The sequence below is a fragment of the Lagenorhynchus albirostris genome, chromosome 4 (genome assembly GCF_949774975.1).
Source record: "Lagenorhynchus albirostris chromosome 4, mLagAlb1.1, whole genome shotgun sequence".
Lineage (NCBI taxonomy): Eukaryota > Metazoa > Chordata > Mammalia > Artiodactyla > Delphinidae > Lagenorhynchus > Lagenorhynchus albirostris.
Window position 1 is genome coordinate 126,362,173 of NC_083098.1, and position 21,742 is coordinate 126,383,914.

Sequence of the window (21,742 nt, forward strand, 5' to 3'; positions counted from 1 at the left end):
GAGTGGGGGCCACTCTGTTGCGGTGCGCGGGCTTCTCATTGCGGTGGCTTCTCCTGTTGCAGAGCACGTGCTCTAGGGCACGTGGGCTTCAGTAGTTGTGATGCGCAGACTCAGTAGTTGTGGCTCGTGGGCTCTAGAGTGCAGGATCAGTAGTTGTGGCGCACGGGCTTAGTTGCTCCATGGAATGTGGGATCTTCCTGGACTAGGGCTTGAACCTTTGTCCCCTGAATTGGCAGGCGGATTCTTAACCACTGCGTCACCAGGGAAGCCCCCCTTAGTGGTCTTTTATCTCTTCATTTGAAAAACCACCATTCACTTGAAACTCCCACTTACTTTATGGCATTCTTGTGTCTCTAAAATGAACTGACATATATGAAATTATTGTGTAAATTCCCTTAAACAAGAAAGTTATCATTAAATAAAATGTACCATTTGTTCCAGAGAGATATGGTAAGGCAATTAAGCAAAATTTTTATCTACTCTGCACTTAAGAAAACAAGTTGGTGATTTCCCAGATGAAGAGTTATATTTTTATTATTCCTAATTTTAAACATCACTCTGGAGCCGTGTTTTTGACAAAGGAAACATAAATATGATTTGGCACTAAATCTTAAACTTCTGTACCATTTTTTTTTTTTTTTTTTAGATTCCTATATATGCGTTAGCGTATGGTATTTGTTTTTCTCTCTGGCAGGAATAAAGATGTAGACATAGAGAATGGACTTGAAGACACGGGGTGGGAGGGGGAAGCTGGGGCGAGTTGAGAGTAGCATCAACATATATACACTACCACATGTAAAATAGATAGCTAGTGGGAAGCAGCAGTATAGCACAGGGAGATCAGCTCGGTGCTCTGCAATGACCTAGAGGGGTGGGATAGGGAGGATGGGAGGGAGGCTAAAGAGGGAGGGGATATGGGGACATATGTATGCATATGGCTGATTCACTTTATTGTACAACAGAAACTAACACAGTATAAATATTGAAAAAAAACCTTAAACTTTCCAAGAACAGTAGGTTAAACATTTTCCCCAAGGCCCAGGATATGAATCAAAGGATCTATTTAATAAGCTTAAAAACGTAATGGATAGAAGAACAGTTACAAAGATCAAGTACGTTGTTTTCTTCATGCTGTATCCTCTGCATCCTTATGAAATAATGTCACGTGTTGTGTAGTTGTTGATGTGTCTGTCACTACCATTAACCAGCTTGGATTTCCTGTTTTTTAAAAATGTTATAAGGAATTGTAACAGTAGGATTGCCTAAAAAGCTGCCAGTAGGAAATTTGGAGAATGTTATCATGCAGAGGGCCCGAGCAAGGTTGTTCTATAGCACCCACACATATCTTAAGAATTGTTCTTAATACCTTAACTGATAAAATTTTCCTCTGAGAAAGCCATTCTAGTTGGGAAATGAGTTTGCTTAAGGGATATTAGCTCCACTTCAAATAGCAGGCACATAAGCTATAAAAAATATCTCTTATCCCTACTTTCCTTCTAGGGACAAATGCACATTCATGGTAACTTTTCTTTTTGTGAATGAGGGAGGGAGGAGATGGTTGCCTGGATTTGTTTCAGGAAAGAAGGTGTTTAGAATATTATGGACAGCTAAAGCTATATTCACATAGTTAAACCATTTAAAATGTTTTTTTTAATTAATTTATTTTATTTTTGGCTGCGTTGGGTCCCCGCTGCTGTGCACGGGCCCCCTCCAGCTGCAGCGAGTGGGGGCCGCTCCCCGCTGTGGTGCACGGGCCTCTCACTGCGGTGGCCCCTCCTGCTGCAGAGCACTGGCTCCAGGTGCGCGGGCCCCAGCTGTGGCCTGCGGGCTCAGTTGCTCCGCGGCATGTGGGATCCTCCCGGACCAGGTCTCGAACCCGTGTCCCCCGCATTGGCATGCGGCTCCCAACCACTGCACCACTAGGGAAACCCTTAAATGGGTTTTATAATTTATCATAAACATAATTCTAATTAGGGATATAGTATAAGTATTAATTTTATACTAATACACATGACTCTCTTTTATGAAGTGCTTTCTATATGCCAGGCACTGATAATTTTTCTCTACAAAAACCTTCCACAAGGTCAAAAATTCACTTATTTCATACAGGATCAGCATCCTTTATTTATTGTGAAATTCTCTATAGAAATTGATGAGAGCTGAACTTTTGCTATTATTCATTCTTTTCAATAGTGAGAAATCTATATAACTTTTACTGTTTAAATCTTCTGAGGAGAGAAAACTTCTTTTCAGAAAATATTTTGAAATGTGTTTAAAAGATTTTATTTTTATGTTCAAACCAAATTAGACTTTTACAAAAATGCACTTAAGTAAGGCTTTTTCCCAAGAATTATAAAAAATTAAAATGGCAATGCCAGCTACTTAAATATAATACAGTCTATATTAATAGGAGTATTTTCACAGATTATAATTTTGAGAGTGACATACTTCTTTTCTGAGGATAGAGGAAAATGAGAGGGTAAAAATTGCTGCTGCAGTAATTCTTTTCCACTAACATATATAATGCCTTAAAACACATTACTCAGATAAAATTTTATTATCTATGGCCTTAATTCTTCAGTTTCCCTTTACAAAAATGAGCTGTGTAACTTCAGGTAAATCACCTAATTTCTATGCCTCAGTTTCCTTATTTGCAGAAATTGGGGATTATATATTTGCAGAAATTGGGGATTGTTGGGGGCATTAAATGAGTTAATAGACAAAATGCTTAAAACTGTGACTAGTACATAGTAAAAATTCTGTACACTTTAGTTATTGTTATCATTGCTTCTAAGATGAAAGGGACCACAGAAGTATAAGTGTAGACTCCTGCCTAACATCAGTCTTCATGACCTTAAATTAATGTGGTTATTTTTATTCTTCTATAACAGAAGGTTAAAAAAGATCCAGAAGTCTATACTTTGGCCCACCCAGAGCTAGCAGAGAGATGAGGTCAGTGGCGATGTTTCTGGCCAGCCCTGCTGCCGGCGTTCTGGTGGGAGGGAGTCAATGGCTGGCACAGCAATATCTGAGGCGTGCAGTGCTAATGCCACTTCAAAGGCAGCTCCCTCCTATTTTTATCCTAGGGCAGGAGCCTGCCTATGCAGTTGCCTCTTGAACAAAAGGTTCTGCCAGGTCTCTGACACCTTTTAAGGCCTCACAGACTCTTCTCACAATAACAAGAATAATCTGTTGTGCTACGTGGCATTTGATTTATAAACACAATCTCTACTCTACCCATAATCTTGAAACAGTAGCCAGCATTCTTACCATTTTACAACCAAGGAAAGTAAGGCTGGGAGAGGTTGAATCATATGGGTAAAAAGAGGCAAAGGCAGGACTCCCAGGTCAATGTGATGTCCAAATTCACATTCTTTCCAATATAACATGCTGGCTTCTATTGTCAGTTATAACTCTTAGCCTCTCTCACAAAGGGATTGCCTTCAAACCTAAAATAAAAATTTTTTAAAGTTTATTGTTTTAGAACCAAAAATTTAATCTGATAGTTAATCTAAGATGAATTAAGATAAATGGTTAATGGCAAAGCCAAGATGAGAAGCTCTAGCTACAAGACATTATCTCTTATTTTGATGTCTAAGTATGTTTATTGCATTCATGGAACTATTTAAGCAATGTATGGTTACTTGGCTACTTTTCTATTCAATAGTACAACTTATTAGTCCTGGTTATCTGCACTATTCTTGGTAAGCAGAATAATATTGCTGATTTTGGTTTAAAAAAATGGACACTTCCATTTTTTAGATAAGAGACAGCTACAACAGAATTTCCCAAAACTCCACTTCTTCCACCAGGAAGATTTAAGGTTCACTTGAGAAGGCAGGGAATATGTGATAGAGACTGTCTTATTAAGAGACTAGAACAAAAATGACCTTAAAATTCTACTATCCCCCTGACTACTTAATTGTATCTAAATTACATCAAGGGAGCATTTGTCCTATACTTAAGGATCTCTAGGTAATGGAATTCTATATCCCTATGGAGAACTTCCTTCCAATGTTGACCTGCTTCCATTGTCAGAAAAATTGTAATCGAAAACTCTTTAGAGCTGGAATTGCCCCAAGAGATCAGATAGTAGAAACTGCCATTTCCTACACCTGCTTGCAATCTCACGATAAGTGGTAAATTAGCTTTCAGCTTTCTCTTCTCCAACTCTAACCCATCCCAATTTCCATTATCTTTTTCTTCTTTGGTCTTTATTTTTAAATCTTACAAGTAGATTTTGGGCTGTCTTTAGGATTCATGAATCATTTTTCTAAGATTTTTCTCATTTGGGGAAGCAAAGCAGTTTAAAACCCTTACACTTCCACTGACCTAAATGCAAATCATTTATTTGAAGCATGTTACAATCTTTTACCTGTTTAGAAAATCTGATTTTTCATAAACATTGATTAATCCTATCTGTCTTGTCAAACATGTCTTGATGTGCATATTGGTGTGCATGTATTGGGGGTGGTGGGATGGGTCTATTTGTGTGAGTTCCTCATCACATGTAAATGACATGTGAGAAGGGCTACATCTTGGGACAGGACCAAAAAGTTTGGTGAAGATAACTGAACTTCCTGATTACGGCAGTCTGATAAAGAAATTATTATTCATTCATTTCACAAATACTTACTAAACATCTACTTGGCAGGCACCATTCTAGGTCAAGGGATGTCTTAATGAATAAAACAATAACCCCTACTTTATTTTTTTAAATTTAATTTTATTTTTTTATACAGCAGGTTCTTATTAGTCATCAATTTTATACACATCAGTGTATACAGGTCAATCCCAATCTCCCAATTCATCCTTGGTGTCCATATGTTTGTTCTCTACATCTGTCTCAATTTCTGCCCTGCAAACCGGTTCATCTGTACCATTTTTCTAGGTTCCACATATATGCGTTAATATACGATATTTGTTTTTCTCTTTCTGACTTACTTCACTCTGTATGAGTCTCTAGATTCATCCACATCTCTACAAATGACCCAATTTTGTTCCTTTATATGGCTGAGTAATATTCCATTGTATATATGTACCACATCTTCTTCATCCATTCATCTGTCAATGGGCATTTAGGTTGCTTCCATGACCTGGCTATTGTAAATAGTGCTGCAATGAATATTGGGGTGCATGTGTCTTTTAGAATTATGGTTTTCTCTGGGTATATGCCCAGTAGTGGGATTGCTGGGTCATATGGTAATTCTATTTTTAGTTTTTTGAGGAACCTCCATACTGTTCTCCATAGTGGCTGTATCAATTGACATTCCCACCAATAGTGCAAGAGGTCTCCCTTTTCTCCACACCCTCTCCAGCATTTGTTGTTTGTAGATTTCCTGATGATGCCCATTCTAACTGGTGTGAGGTGATACCTCATTGTAGTTTTGATTTGCATTTCTCTAATAATTAGTGATGTTGAGCAGCTTTTCATGTGCTTCTTGGCCATCTGTATGTCTTCTTTGGAGAAATGCCTATTTAGGTCTTCTGCCCATTGTTGGATTGGAATAACCCCTACTTTATTTTTATTTATTTATTTATTTATTTAACCCCTACTTTAGATAGAGCTAAATTTTAGTGGGGAGAAGCAGATAAACGAAATAATTAAATAAACATTTATTATGTTAGATAGGCATAAGCCTAAGGGGAGAAATAAAGCAGGGAAGAGGGATAGGGAATCTTGGGGTTGGGGGGAAGAGAGAGAGAGATTGAGAATAGCCAAATAGTGATCATAAGATACCTGAGTAAGGCCTGAAGGAAATGAAGTAGGATCACCCTAATATCTGGAGTACTGTGTTCCAGGCAGAGGATCAGCAAGTATAAAGGTCCTGAGGCATGAGGGTACCTGATCTGTTCAAAGGATAGCAAAGAGGCCAGCGTAGCTGGAGCAAAATGGTAGGGAGAGAACAGGAGGAGATGAAATCAGAGGTATAAGGAGGGGTGAAACCAGCAGATTTTGTAGGGCCTTGTGGGTCAGTGGAAGAACTTTGTTTCCTGTTGTGAAATGAGAAGCGATGACAGAGTTTTAAACAGAGGACTAAGTGACATAATCTGACTTAGGTTTCAACAGGATTCTCAATATGGCTGCCGTATTGAGGCTAGACTAAAGGAGCAAGGGTGAACTGGGGAAACTAATTAGGAGACTATAGCAATAATCCAGGCAAAAGAGTATGGTGGGTTAGCCCAGGATGGTACCAATGGAGATGGTAAGAAATAGTCAGATGCTGGATATATTTTAAAGCTGACAGTTCAGGTGTGGAGTGTAAGAGATGGGGAGGAGTCAACAATCACTCCAAATATTTTAACCTGAGCAAATGGAAAACTGGCAGATGCCTGGTGCTTTCTTCTATTCATGTGCCCTTTCATGGACCTCTGCTTTGTAGAAGTTCTAATCAGTGATTTATAAGTCAAAAGAAATGCCATTTATTCCTGTTGGCTTTTATTAGAATCTGCTTATGATAAAGTATATGTTTGTGATGAATATTTACTGATCATGTGTGTTTAGAGAGAAAGGAGTCGAAGGAGTTGAAATAACATTTGTCAGCTGGAGATTCTCTACTGTGTATGTGTAAGCAGGATTTCAGCCAAGAGAATTTTTTAGCTTATAAGGTTTATGGTATGAAACAGTTTAAACTTCAAAACGTATATCACATTTAACTTCTTTGGCTTCTAGGGCTATTTGCATTACTTTAGAATTCACTTCTTTGTCCTAGGTAAACCTCAGATGACCTTTCCTTATTTTAAATGTCAAGTGTTTCCTGGCAGCTAAATTGGTTACTGGACAGTTTCACAAGGAAGCTCACTAAGCTGCTTCATTAACAAGCTATGTGGATAAGTCAACATCTAACTGACATAAAAGATAGTTCATGTCAAGCGGAGAAAGGCCCCCCGCTCCTCTGAGCTTTTCAGCTGACCTGAATGCAGGGTGCCCGGTGTCTCATCTTCAGAGAGAGGGAGTACATCTCATGTGATGTATTCCCTACTCACTGGTGCCTACCTGTGCTTGTGACAAATGGCAAGATGCCAGTATCAATTAATCCAAAATTAAGATTTCAATGACCCTTGCCAAAATTTCTAACATCTCATTCCATTTAGTTTGCTTGGATTCAAATCTTTTTTTGAAAAGATATTTTTTCAAAACAATTGCATTCCAAGTACAGTGTCATATGTATTTGATTAAGAACCCTGATATGAGACTGCCTGAGTTCAACTCCCCCCACTCTAGCACTTTTTAGCTTTCTACCCTTGCGGAAGTTACTTACCCTCTTTAAGTGTCACTGTCCTCATCTGGAAAATAGGAATCTTAAAAGTGCCTACTTCATGGGGTTGTTATGAGGAATACATGAAATATTCCACGCAAAGCAATTAGCACCCGCCACTGGGCACACAGTAAGTGATCTACTAGTGTTGCCTATTGCTGAAGGCAGAAGCAGGAAAATGCTTCCTTTGTGTTTATCCTTTTGATGGGAATACATAACACTAGGTGATTCGTGAGTTCAGTGTGAATATTTGCAGCCTTTAATGCATGCATTTTATTGGATGAGCTAAAGAGTGACATGTACTCTCATGGATTCAACACTTAAATGGCACACTGGTCTAAATACACAGAGACTGTTGTTCTACGTGCAATATTAACTATGCCACCTGCCAGATGACATGGCCCCTCAGTCAGTTTGAATGATATCTTCATGGGTTTGCTTCTGGTGATTGTGTTTCTGGAAGTACATCTACTTAAGGAGATCAAGACATTACATCTGCATTAGTTTTATCTAACAAACTGGCGGAAAAAGGATGCAGAAAACCTGAGGGAGTGAACACCATAGATGTTATTTTCCCTTCGTTGGAAAAGTGAAGAAGAGCATGAGGTGGTGAAGGTGCTCCAAAAGAGCGGAAGCAGCCTGGAATATGTGAAGGAATGGCTGGAGAGGAGTATAAGTAGATGTACTTTATGTTATCAGGATCAATGGGGTAAAGTTATGGGAGGCAAAGTTTGGTTCAATATGTGGAAGATGTTCTCAACGATTAGAGCTTAAGCACTACCTGAGATGCCCTGGAAATGAGTGAGGCACCTTCTCTAGGGCAAGGCCTGGGTGCGGTATAAGGTTTCAACTTTTAAGACTATTTGAAGTTATTAGATAAATTTCTTGAAATTAATTAGTAGAAAAAAACACATTTCATTCTATTTTTAACCTATATTTCATTTTAAAAAGAAAAATGAGAAAGAACTATATGCTCTACTGAAAATGATAATGTTATATAACAGAATATTAAAGTGGAAATTTCCCCCAAGGCCCTCAAATATAAGAGATGCTGCACACTGAAGTGAGATTCCAGATTAAAACATAGACTTTACAAAGAAAATAGCAGACATGAGTGTCCCGGTGTGTTCACAGAATAGCAAACCACTTGCACAATTCTGGAACTCCTTAGGTCCAGGTTATTAAAGGGGGTCAGAGTCTGGTAAGGAGAGAGGATTTTGTGAGGAGGAATTCTGGAATGCTGCAGATCAAGTGTGTGTTTGGAGTAGGTGGAGTTGGGGGGCCCTACACTCTCACCTCCAGCCTTGTGAGAAAAGAGTTTCAAAGTGGCTTCTTAGGGAACTTGATCCGAGATGTCAGCATGCAGATGGATGGGAGGTCAGAGTGGGTGGGCTGCAGTCAGTCTGACTCCCTCCCAGGATATCTACAGGGTGAGAGATGGTGTGAAAAACTGTTTTGGCAAAGAACCAGGAAATCTGCTGCTGCACTCCCAAAGGCAAATGATGTGAGCATTCCCCATGGACCAGAGCAGTCCAGAAGTAAGGAAGAGCTGGATGGGGTCGTCTTGGGGCCTCTCCAAGGGTGCAAACAGAGCCTAGTAGCTACAACGGTAGGTAGACAGCTTTCTAGGGGGTGCAGATTGAGTTACAAGTTAACCCCTAGAACTGAGATGAATTGGCATGAACCGAGGACTGCAGATGAGCTATCTGATAGGAATAAGAATCTTCAAATATCCCTTGAAAGTTTTCTTCTCTGGGCCCCCCTGGCTCTGAGAGTGAAAAGCCAGAATATGATGTTACCAAATCAAGTAAAAATTTCTTTCTGCTCTTTTTTTCTCTATCCTGTCATTCTAACCCCAGGGGGCTGGAAGTCAGGGTTCGCAAGCTAGGAGAGGAAGAGGAAGAAAGCATGAAGAAGCCAACCACAGTGCCTTCCCTGAAGGAAGGTGATCCTCCTGAAATGGGCCGCAGTTGGGGAAGGAGAGGAGATTTAACTCTAAGAGGAGATTGGAGTTTGTTATTCCAGTGGCTGGAATATTCTATGTTGAAATCAAGTGGTTTGGGTAACTTAAGGTAATGATAGGACTAGTCCTAAAAGGAAGCAAAATGTCCCAGGACCTGCTAAGTTTCATAAGCAGCAGTGAAAAAATTTCTTTCATTAAAAAAACTTAAATAGTAGTAGGAGACAAAAAGAAATAAGAATTTTGATGACACATCATACATAATAATACACAAAAAAATAACCAATTTAACATACTGGTTACAGTTAAGTGCTCTCATATCAAAACTAAATTCTTTTGATAATAATACAACCCAAGATAGAAACTCCAACACAGAATCTAACCCATGTGTGGCTAGGATTCTACCATCAGACATCTAAACTCCAAAACAGAAGAAACACTTCTGTTATTTTCAGGTCCCTTTGGTCATTTCTGGCTCAGGATAGATCACATGGCTTCATTTAGCCAGCCAAGCAGAGAACAGCGTGAGCCTTGGGACAGAGATTGACAGAAGGAAATAGCACCAAAGAACAAAATGTGAAAATTGCTTTGGGGAAATACGTTAGAATTAGGGGTTTGGGTGCAGGCAGAGACTAGAGGCCTGAAATACTTTTGGCATGAACAGAAACAAAAATGTACCTAAAGAACTATTTATTTATACCACAGTTGCATCTCTAACCTAAGACAATTTGTAATTTTATTCTATTGTTAGCATTTAAAGGAGCATGAAGTCACATTTGGCAGTCTGAGGAGTATATAGAAGAGCAATTGTCATTTTGTTCATTGAGGTCATTGCACTCTTCCTTTACGACCTGCACTGCTGCTATATTTGGCGTATGTCTATTCTACATGAGACTTTTCTTAAAATCTTCAATGCTATTTTAAATTTCTCTTCAGAAAACTATGACTTACTCTTTCAACACTATACTTCAAAGTTTTACTCTTTCTCCCCACATTCAACTGATTAATGTTTTTTGCCTCAGCTGAAAAACAATCCCTGATGTCTTTGTTTTTAGAGTATCATTCAACAGTGTTTTGAACTTTTACATTTCTGTTAAGATTCCATTCTTCTGAAGATTTCCCAACTAAGTGGGTAGAACAAAGACCAGAAAATAAAGTTCTCTCTTTCATCCAGTGTTTTTCATGCCCTATCACTGAGGTGTATGCCTTCACATTGTACTTAATATTTCCAAATATACTGATAATTATTTATTTTTCCAGTTATTAGCCAGTGATGTTAGTTACCTGTATGCATATTCAGGAGCCTCTCCTATATTTCTATGGAGACCTGAGTCTTTTTGTTGCCATCCTTTACGTCTCTATTGTTTTAAAGACCAGACTAAAGCAGGTGCTGTATCTGATGGAAAACAGATATCATTGGAATGTGAAAAGCGTCCCAGGGACTCTATAGACCAATGTTGTTCTCTTTCTTCCAGAGATAAGGACAAAAGGGAGACATAGACACATACTGTGGGAGAGAAGAGCTAATTCCTCTTTATCATGCTGAATGTTAATACTTCTCACAGTGTACAAAACTGGCTATTGGTCCTGTCAAGATAGGTAAAGAGTCTCTTCTCTAAATTGACTTCTGATTGACTAACTCACAATTGCAGAGCTAAAAACTGTACTGGATTGTATGCTTCCTGAGGAGAGGGACTTTATCCGAAGCATCTTTGTATCTTTTGCTCATGGGAAAGTGCCTAGAAACATTAGGTATTCAATAAAATTTTTGTTAAATGAATAAATGAATGAAAACAATGCACTAACAATGTGGAATAGAAACCAAGTCCTTAAATACTGACTTACTGGATTTAGATTAAGAGAAGGAGATTAATGAAAACAAGTTTTTGCTAAAAGTCAACCATTATTACTAAAGTTTTTTTTTTTCTTTTGGCTGCATCCCTTGAGGGATCTTAGTTCCCCCACCAGGGATCGGACCCGGGCCCCACGCAGTGAAAGTGCTGAGTCCTAACCAATGGACTGCCAGGAAATTTCCCCATTATTACTAAAGTTTTAATGACTGAAAAGAGAGAATCAAGATTCATTATATTGACTCCCTTATTCTTTATATGCAAACCAAGATTGAACCACCCACCTTCTTTGTGTGCCTAATGGAATAACAACAACAGAAATACCTAAACATTTTAATCTGAGACATTTTGTCCAAATCCAGGTGTTGCTATTCATTTTAAATTTAAGAACTTGATTAAGAAAGAAAAGCTGTTGAAACCATTTATAGTATCTGAACACATTTTTAAGCATGGCAATGCTTTTTGTTCAAGAAACACAATGTTATGATACTTCCAAGTTGACTCATTTCTCTTAAGTGTGCCTTTGATACTTTTTGCCAAGAGTTTGTCTAAGGGTCTCATGCGAATGGGAATGTGTGAGAATATAATGTATATAACCAGACTTCAAGGTCCCTGGAAATACAGAATGGGTAAAAAGAGAGAATAAAAGAGCTTTCAGTAATTTATATTTCTGCATATTAGACAAACTGAACATTTAGCATATACAAGGGAATATTTCAGGGACACACACTCTCAAGGAAATAAGGAATGTAATACACATAAAAGGAACCAAAGCACAAATGAAACACGTGGCTGAAATGTTTCCTTCAAGACATGGGCAATACACCACACTCAGAAAATAAAGATTGATGTGATTTTCACTATTGTATAAAAAGAATCTGGCTGGAGAAAGGCGATCTACTCCATCAGACCAGTAACACTGAATACATCTGAGTAGTTTTTCTTTGTTTTTGCTGTAATCAGTGGATCAATATAACATATTAAAAGTCACTTGGGAAAAGTACAAAGCCCAGTAGCTCATGGTCTGTTTCCAGAGTTATCAGTATGTTAAGTTTATTTGGTATCAGGAAAACAGGATTAGAATGAGGGTGGGCTGTGGATATAGATATGAATATGAAGAGTGCAGACAGAAGTAAGGGTGGCTCCCAGTGATGACAGGGCACCTGCCATGGTGGTTATAACTAAGAAAGATGGTAGCAATTGGAGCTATGGGTTCAGAAAAGGAGAGCAAGGAGGAGGTCCTAAATGAGGGCCAAGTCCCAGACCAGCATTAATAATACACCGGGTAGAGGCAGCCTATCTTGGCTTTAGGACTAAGCATTGTGGTGATTTGATTTTTATAGTGCTTAGTAATGGTGTGGAGAATACATTGGAATAACAGTCAATCAGCATAAACCAACATGAATGAGATATATTAACATTTTCATTATTTCTAGCAGAGTGGATGCTCTCTTTCTCTTCCTGGAAGACCAGTCCCACCCACCATCTCTACAACATCTCCTTGGGTATACCAGCCTGCTTATAGCTACTCTAGCAAACCAACTGATGGGCTAGAGGAAGCAAACAAGAGACTAACTCCTGGGGAAGCAGCAGCCAAGTCTTCTTTTGGTTTACTGGATGATGCCTTCAGACCCAGAAACATTCAGGAATCCATTATGGCAAATGTGGTCTCAGCAGCTCGGAGGAAGGTGCTTCCAGGGCCGTCTGAGGATTGGAATGAAAGACTGTCCTATGTCCCTCAAACCCAGAAGGCCAATATGGGCTCATTTGGAAGGCAAGAGTATAATGTTGCATTCCTACCCAATAATAGTATGCCCACCAACTCCCAACATGATTCACAGGTACCATATGCATATTATAGGCAGCCTTCCAGAAATGATTCTGAAATAATGTCCATGGAGACCAGGTCTGATTACTGTGTTTCGGTAACCAATTGCAACTATAACCCACACCCTAGGGGATGGAGACGCCAAACATGAAAGTTAGAAGAACTGATCATGTGCCACTTATAATTTTTTTTTAATGTTTCTTTGCAGTGGTTTTGACTTTTCCAACAGATTTAGATTCACTTTTGATCTTGGCTTGTTCTCATAGGTCATTTATCTGAGTTTGTGTGTGTGTGTGTGTGTGTGTGTGTGTGTGTGTATATGCACATGTGAGTGTGAATCACTTCCTTCTCTGCAGATGCATAGAGAATTTCTTTGAAGAAAAATTCATTTTCTGTGCTGATGGCACTTATACGTAATTCATAATCTTAATTCCATTCTTTTCATTAATATGGAGTAGTCTAGGCAACTAAACTCTCTCAATTAAAATGAAATTTAAGTATTTTCTTGTATGTGCCTTAGTCTAGGATGGAATTAATGAAATATGGTATGCTAATTGTCATTAGCAGTAACAGCAAGAATATATAATATTGGAGAATTTTTCAATGGGGATATGACAATGAATAATAATTACATAAAGAGGATTTCCTTGGTGGTATTTTAAGCATTTCTCTGAAATATATTTTAAAATCTGATAAAATTTGGTTTTTGGAATTGAAATATAGATGTTCTCAGAAAGAAATAAATATTTGAGAGTAAGACAATTATACATTTCAGATGGATTTTTGAGATATGTGGGGAATAGAAAGATTTAGGTACAGGATTTAGTTTTTTTTTTTTTTTTTTTTTTGCGGTACGCAGGCCTCTCAGCGGCCACGGCTCACGGGCCCGGCCGCTCCGCGGCATGTGGGATCCTCCCGGACCGGGGCACGAATCCGCGTCCCCCGCATCGGCAGGCGGACTCTCAACCACTGCGCCACCAGGGAAGCCCTACAGGATTTATTTTTAATCTACTTAAAGCCAATAGCCTGAGACAGGAATAGATTCTGGGTTCAGGCGTTCTCATTTGTCAAATGAGAATATCAGATTATTTAATCTCTTATATCCTTAACAGCTCTGATATTCTGAGTTTCTCTCATTTGTAGAATGACCCTTGATGCAGTATGCATTTTTATTGCTCATCATATAAATATCAGATTAAGTTTAGGAGTGGATGAGGTCCCTGGTGTCACTACATGTATCATTAAAGGTCCAAGAGGAATTGTTGGGCGGCAGGTTTTGTGCTATGTGTTATGTGGAGTGAGGGTTGATATGAAGAAAAAAAGGTATTAGTGGATTTAAGGAAGTGGTAGAGGATGTGTCTGTTATTATGCAAACGTAGGTCATGACCATTTATTTAGTTATGGAAAGCATGCCACAGAAGCCTATGCAACAAGTGGTGCTTCTTTAGAAAGACATCATTAGGATGTTCAAAGGAAGTTAAACAGTTGCTTGGACAATTCCATGACCCATGCCTTGTTAGCATGACCATGAGACAATCAGTCAAACACCTGCTCCTCACTGCCATACCCACAAAGTATTAAATACAAGGAAATTCAAAGTATTTTACATCATAAACAAGAATTGAGAACATTTTAAAATGAAAACATCTTGAGTGTTCAAAACTTTCTTAGGTTTCTAAATATGATTATTTTGTTTTGTTTTACTTTTTTTGACTCTTGAATTTATCACTATGATGGTCTCTTTCACAGGATAAAATTTTTTAAAATTGCCAGGATACAAGTAATCCCTTATGTTGGAAACAAAGAAATAAAAAGTTGAAGAAATCACAGTAAATTCTATTGGTAATGGAGTCACCCAGATACTAATTTGTTCAGTTATTAAGAAGAGTACTTTCTAAATTTATAGTGTTAAATTATCTTAAATTGATACAGCATTAATTCTCTCAAATTATAAGATATAATTATTGATTCCTAAAGAATTCCTATGGAATCTTAAAAAAATAATGTCTGGTATATTGATTAATCTGTCAGGAATTTTCAGGAATCCCCACATAAAAATTCTTATAGTGATTCAGTTATTCTACATGTCAATGTTTTAAGATATGCAGAATTTAGCAGAAAAGATTTTGTGTGACAGGATCATATCCTATTTTGTTGCTTTCTTTTATGATGCTAGAAGTTATTTCCTTTACTCCTTAGATTTTAGATACTTCAATTCCAGAAGTTGATATACATTATATTATTCACTAAAACTTTCACTAGACTCAAAATAGAGAGAAGCAGACATTTTAAACTTAAATATTATTGTAAAACAGCCATCTCCCTCTTTGCATGCACTAGATCAAAATAATCATGGTATTAAGCTATTTGAATTTATTCTAGACATCATGAAAATGACAGTACATGGCAGGAAAGTTATGCATTTTTCATTCACAAGGAAATGACTGTCTCATATTTTTATTAGAAGTCAATGTTTCAAGAAGTCATACTTTGCAGACATAATTCTGAAAAGCAGAAGTGCCATTGTCAAATCATCACAAAATGTATGGGTATTTATCTCCAGTTTACTCAAAAAGGAGTAAAGTTAGATTGCTTACACTCAAGCTAGTGTTTGAGCTAAGGTTGCCATGCTGATATCTGATTCCTTTTGAGAATACCTAGATAACTACTGTTCTCACAAAAATAAAAACAGTTTGTCTTATATTCCAAATAATAGTCTTTTTAGAGAAGAGCTGTTGCTTTGTAAATATATACCACATGTGTTGTAAGACATTTTTCTACTAGTAGCAGTCGCATAGGTACAGAGTTCTGTTCTACCATGGATTAAAAAGCATTCTCTAAAAGTACACTAATTTGGCACCTCCTTTCCATCTTGAGTTTAACTATATCATTGCATGTGTGTGAAGTGTCTGTTATTAAGATGATTTAAATACTGTGCTGTATTTTAAGTTTTATAACTGCACAATTCTAGTCCATTTATCTCTGAATATGTCTCATGTTTTGGCCCCATCACCCACACTGGAAAGGGCTACACAGTTAGGGCTCAAGCATATACATATATATATTAATCAATTGAAACTTTGGATAAAAAAATACATCAAATAGGCTCAGTTATTATAATTAGATAGGAACTGTAGAAATGTTTGTTTTTAAGAGAAAGTAGATTTTCACATTTGATTTCCTTTTAAAGTAGAAGTATCTACACTGTCCACACCTTTTCTTCTAAAATAGACTATGTTCTCCTGCTTATTAGCTTAACATTTCCACCTTTGTTAATCCCAATAGACTGTATTTGAAAGATGCATACTGAAAATCAAAATTGTATTAGTAATAAATATTAACTTGAAAATCAACTTAAACAGCCTTTTTATTTTTCCTTATAAAAAATTGTTTTGAAATAGTCTTCACTCCAAAGATTTAACCTTATCTACTACATATTTTTAAATTTTAGTTTCTACTGTATCAGCTTCCAGACACATCAAAAGAATTTCATGTTGGTTGGTAACATTTTAGCTATAACATTTAAAAACTTAAAAAAAAATTTACCTCAAAATATGATCAATTTCACATGCAAGTTAAGAGGTTTTGGATCCATATTTTAATATTAGAATATTATTCTTTATTAATTTAATATTATTCTCTATTAATTCTTTCTTTCATAGTATTGAAAATCAGTCCTAAGCACAAGCATGGCCAGTGGTAATATGACTTGATAATGTGTTGATTGGATTTCTAAAACCACCCTGGACTCAGAGAATCTACCATGTTTGTCATTCCAGGGCTTCTGATCCCTCACCTCGATTAAACTGAAGGTTTCATTATAATAAAGCATATTTAAGTAAAGCTTTTAAAAAATGACTTTGGATTTTCCTACATACTATTAAAACCATCAGCTGGAATGTGAGCTCCCTGGTCAGTGATATTATGCAGCACAGCTTTTTGATACTTCTTTTTTTTTAAAATTATGAATAAAATGGCTGTTTTTGGCATTCTGATAAAACATATTTTTTAAAGGGCCAGCACTTGAAACATTCTTTAAAAATGAGGACCATTTTAAAGATTTAAATAACTTAAGAGACAGTAGCACTATACTGTCTGTCAACTTAAAGAAAAACACACAACATAGAGTTGTGAGTTTAAGTTTTATTCGGGGTCTTACTGAGGACTACAGCCAGGAAGACAGTCTCTCAGTAGCTCTGAGAAACTGCTCTGAAGAGGCAGGGTAGGAGCCAGTATACCTATGAATTTTTTTGCTAGGAAATACTGGTAGTCAAGCAAACATCTTAGTAAAAGATTATTGCTAATCACATAGAACAGATATCTCAAATTAATGATTTTTGTGCTTTTCTGCAAGAAACTGGGCTCACTGAAATTCTTCCTGAGATGTGCTTCTTAACTACCTAGGTGCCTGTTTATCCAAAGCACAGAATGCCTCATACATTTTTTCCATGCTGTATTTTCCTCAGGGTGCACTGTTCTGTCGGTGGGTCAACTGCAGTAGATTCCGACTTAACCCTTTGTATAACTAGATGATGAGTGACACTCTCTTCTTTTTTTGTTCACATGACTGAAGATGCTAATGCCATAGAAAAAGCCCCTTTCCTCTTAGGAATTCCTAGCACTCAGTAAACTATAAATCTCAAAACATGCCAAAAGATAAGTTATGTTATCTCCACGTGGAGCCAGCGGGCAGCCTGAGGCAAGGAGAGTCCAATTCCCTGGCTAGTCACCAGGAAGACAGCAACAGAGACGCTTCAGGACTAGCCAGTGTTTCCCTAGTCCACATAATACCAGAAGTATTTAGTGCAAAGTACTTTTCCTCAGTGGTTTTGGAAAATAACAGGATCTGTGACTTCTCAAATTTAATGGAGCAGTATTTTTCACAAAGGGACATTTCATTATTCACAGCATTATAAAATGTGACAGTTTATATTTCTAGAAAGAGTCTGGCAATCCCCCCTATAAAAATCAAGTAATTTTATGAAAACCACTTAAAGAGGAAATGCCACCAGTGTATCTTGCTCTGATATTTTTTTCCTCTCTAAAGTTGTAGTGAAGAGTCGCTACATTGTACCTTATTTGTCCTTGACTTTTCTGTCACTCTTCTTTTTTTTTTTTAATGTATTTATTTATATTTATTTTTGGCTGCGTTGGGTCTTCATTGCTATGTGCAGGCTTTCTCTAGTTGTGGCGAGCAGGGGCCACTCTTCACTGTGGTGTGTGGGCCTCTCACTGCGGTGGCTTCTCTTGTTCCGGAGCACAGGCTCTAGGCACGTAGTCTCAGTAGTTGTGGCACACGGGCTTAGTTGCCCCGCGGCATGTGGGATCTTCCCAGACCAGGGCTCGAACCCGTGTCCCCTGCATTGGCAGGCGGACTCCCAACCACTGTGCCACCAGGGAAGTCCCTCTGTCACTCTTCTTAATAAACTGTCCTCCATTCCCACCTCCAGCCAAGAGGAAAAAGCTTCACCACCTCTTCAGGATTTTGAGATTTATGCTTATTACTTGAGGGTCTGAAAAGGCTTTGTAGAGCAGGACTGCCTCACCATGATGATTTGAATAAATGTGAGGTTTGCCCTAAATTACCAAATAAATTATAATGGGGTATATGTAGGCAAAGGCACAATTTTATGTAAGCCCAAACTGACCTTGAAGAACCCTGTCTACATTACTACGAACATTCAGAGGATCCTGCTTAGCCTTTCGTCAGCATCACCTCTTCTAGAAAAAATTATCCATTTAGACAACTGAGCTATAGATGTATTCTGCAGGTATAGTGCACACGCTGGAAAGTAAAGTGCCATCCTTAAACTAGGGAAGATACACTGTTTGTACTGCCCCTACTCCCACTTGGATGGAGCAACCATTTTTTAAGCAGCAGAGAAATCTATGACAGGAGTCCACAGCAGCTTTTTAGGACCCGGGGCCAATCCCTGACCCAGTCAGGACTAGCCTCATTTCAAGAAGTTGGTAGTTTTTCCTGTTATTCTACATGTCATTCATACCATAGCCTTCTGCCAGACCAGTAAGTAAATAGGACAGAGAAGAATAATAATTTTAAAATAAATAAATAAATAAGGAGGGGTTTTACCTATTTTTTCATAACTTGGTTTTATTTGGAACTTTATGCCAGTTAAATTTTGTCCTTAAATTCGAATGATATCTTCTCCGGTTTCTATCTACAGTAACTACAGCTCTGATTATCAGCAATACAAAATGCCTTTAATTTATTGAAGCTGATACTTACTAGGGGGCTAAGAAGAGGAATAAGAACCCTGATTTTGTGATGAAACAGCCAAAGTTCAATGCTCAGCTAAGCCAAGCCCTAGGTCCAGCATGAATTTGATAAAGAAAATAACCAAAAAGAGGGCAGAGGTTTCATGTCCTGCAGTGTTCTGCAGTAGTGGTGTTTGAAAATCTTATAGTGTTTCCAAGAGAGATTCAACTTCCACAAGATGTTTTAATAAGCAAAGTATCTGGATTTCTCATTTTGCATAAAAAAGAAGGCACTGAGAAAGAAATAAGAATTAACTGTTCAAGGACTAAAGTGCTATCAGGTAGAAAAAAATCAGAGGTATGAACAAATTCTATAGATATTTTACTTGAGGAAGTTGCAAAATGATTTGTAACACGTTTTTATTTCACCATTACCCTGCTATAAAATTAACAAAGCACATTAAAAGAGGGTCATTCCAAGATGAATAAAAAAGAAAGGGGGGTGAATTTTAGCCATAAGTATAAAACAAATGATTTTACTACCATGAAGACACTGATATTTATGGCACAAATATTTCCATAAAACATGCATTGCATTCACTTTAAGAGATCTCCCTTCAGGCATTAAATCAACCAACTTTGAATTTTTCCCAAGTTATTATTATTTGAAGTTACCAATAGCAAGATTTGATTTTAATCTAAGAAAATTGTGACTTTGGTGAATACAGCAGAATGATAAGGTCAGCAAGTAATGCTCATCCTGATTTTTAACTTCTGTGACAAAAGGAAACATTAAATTTTATCAGCCTGAGCAGGTTTAAAAACACTGAATGATATTTCTGTTCTGCCCTAGACTTTTTTTCTTGGTACAGTGAATGTACCCAGAATTGGGTTTAAAGGAAGAGCAAATTCAAATCCTTTCCCTAAGTGGAAAGCTAATATAAATGGGCTCACCATAGTCTATGGCTATAGACTCTGCAGATTTTAAGAAGAGAACCTGAGGAAGGAGAATGGAATGTCACAGTTGGTGGACATTTAGTAATTCCGCTAGAATGTATCACTTTTAACCAGGGCACATAAAGCCCTTTTGTTGGCAGCTCCAGGAACTACTGTCATGGGGAGATGGATGCATTCACTTATCAGTCAGCAACCCTTTATCATTTACCTGCTTAGGGCTAAATACAATGCTTCATGCCAGGGATGTATTAGTGAATAAAATGTGGCCTCTGTCCCCAGGGAGCTGATAGTACTAATAGAAGGTACAACGTAAGGAGACAAGAATACTGATAGGATTGTACACAGAGATTAAGAGAAGAGCAAAAAGCAAAACAAAAAAAACCCAGCCTTAAGGGTGGGAGGATTGCTGTATGCAGGGTGAAAAGGTCCTCAGAGAAGCCTTTTAGAAGAATTCATGGCAGAGTTGAGTCTTAAAGATTGAGTGACTGTACTCACCTCTATTGGTAGAGGTGAGTACAGCAAAGAAAGAGCCCATTCCAGACAGAGGGCACAGCTAATAAACTCCAGGCAGTTCTGTGTTATTGCTGGATAATAAAGGGAGAGTCAGAAAGCATTGGATTTTATCCCACAGGGAAGGATAAACTTTTTCTTTTTGTAAAAGGCCAGATACTAAGTACTTTAGGCTAAGAGAAGCATATGGCTTTGACTCAACTCTACAAAAGTGGCTACAGCTAATATGAAAATGAATGAGCCTGGCGTAATAAAATATTATTTATGGAGACTCTAATTGGAATTTCACATAATTTTCACAAGTCATCAAATATTATTTAAAATTTTTTTTTCCAACCACTTAAGTCAGCAAAGGGTTGCTTCCAGCCGGCGCACCGCAACGAAAAGATCCCACATGCAGCAACGAAGATCCCACGTGCTGCAACTAAGACCCGATGCAGCCATAAATAAATAAATAAATAAATAAATAAATAAATAAGGCATTAGGCCAAATTTGGGCTGTTGGCCATAGTTTGCCTATTCCTGCTGTCAGGCAACCATGGACAGCCATTAAAGAATGTTAAACAGGAACTGGCCTGACCTAGTCCTCTTGGTAGGAAGTTCATTTTGGCAGCAGTGGGGAAGATACATTTGAGAGAGGACGGTCCAAGGAAAGAAGGACATGGAGAGCTGTCAAGTCTTTTCTGTGAAAAGGAAGCACGGTTTGCCTCCTTGAACACTTTGTACTAAATCAGTCAACACTAGGGTACCCCCTAAATGTCCCTTCCCTCCCCCATTACTGCCCACTCCCTTCTCTGCCACAGTGCCTCCTCCTCCCATCTCACCCTCCTCATCTCACCACCCCTGTCCCAAACACACAGCATGGCTGCCAGCTGGCCTGCTCTTTAAAACTCTTTCAACAGAACAGAGAACAGGGAATTGTGCTGAAAGAGTGACCCCCAGTAGCCCCACTTCTCTAATTTCTGGGAAGACGGTAATGGCTGAGTGAGCACTAGGGTGACCCAGCCTTCCTCCAAGCCATCAATATATGTTACAGATGTGGTTACAATCTTTGGAACATTTATTTTCCAGTTGACAGGAATAAATCTTTTTTTTTCTTTTGCATTTGGCAGATTAAGTAATGTGCCGTCTTCTTTTCCTGCAGCATAATCTAAGATTTTAT

The 21,742-nt window shown here is 38.0% G+C and overlaps 1 protein-coding gene across 1 annotated transcript in view; it reads left to right on the forward strand.

The window, feature by feature from the left end:
• SYNPO2 (synaptopodin 2) overlaps positions 1–16,250 on the forward strand; it is a 171,796-nt gene extending 155,546 nt beyond the window's left edge. The window contains exon 5 of the mRNA XM_060148653.1: positions 12,506–16,250. Within this exon, the coding sequence (XP_060004636.1) occupies positions 12,506–13,048 (543 nt within the window). The 3' untranslated portion in view covers positions 13,049–16,250. The remainder of the gene's footprint in view (positions 1–12,505) is intronic.
• Positions 16,251–21,742: the final 5,492 nt, after the last annotated feature.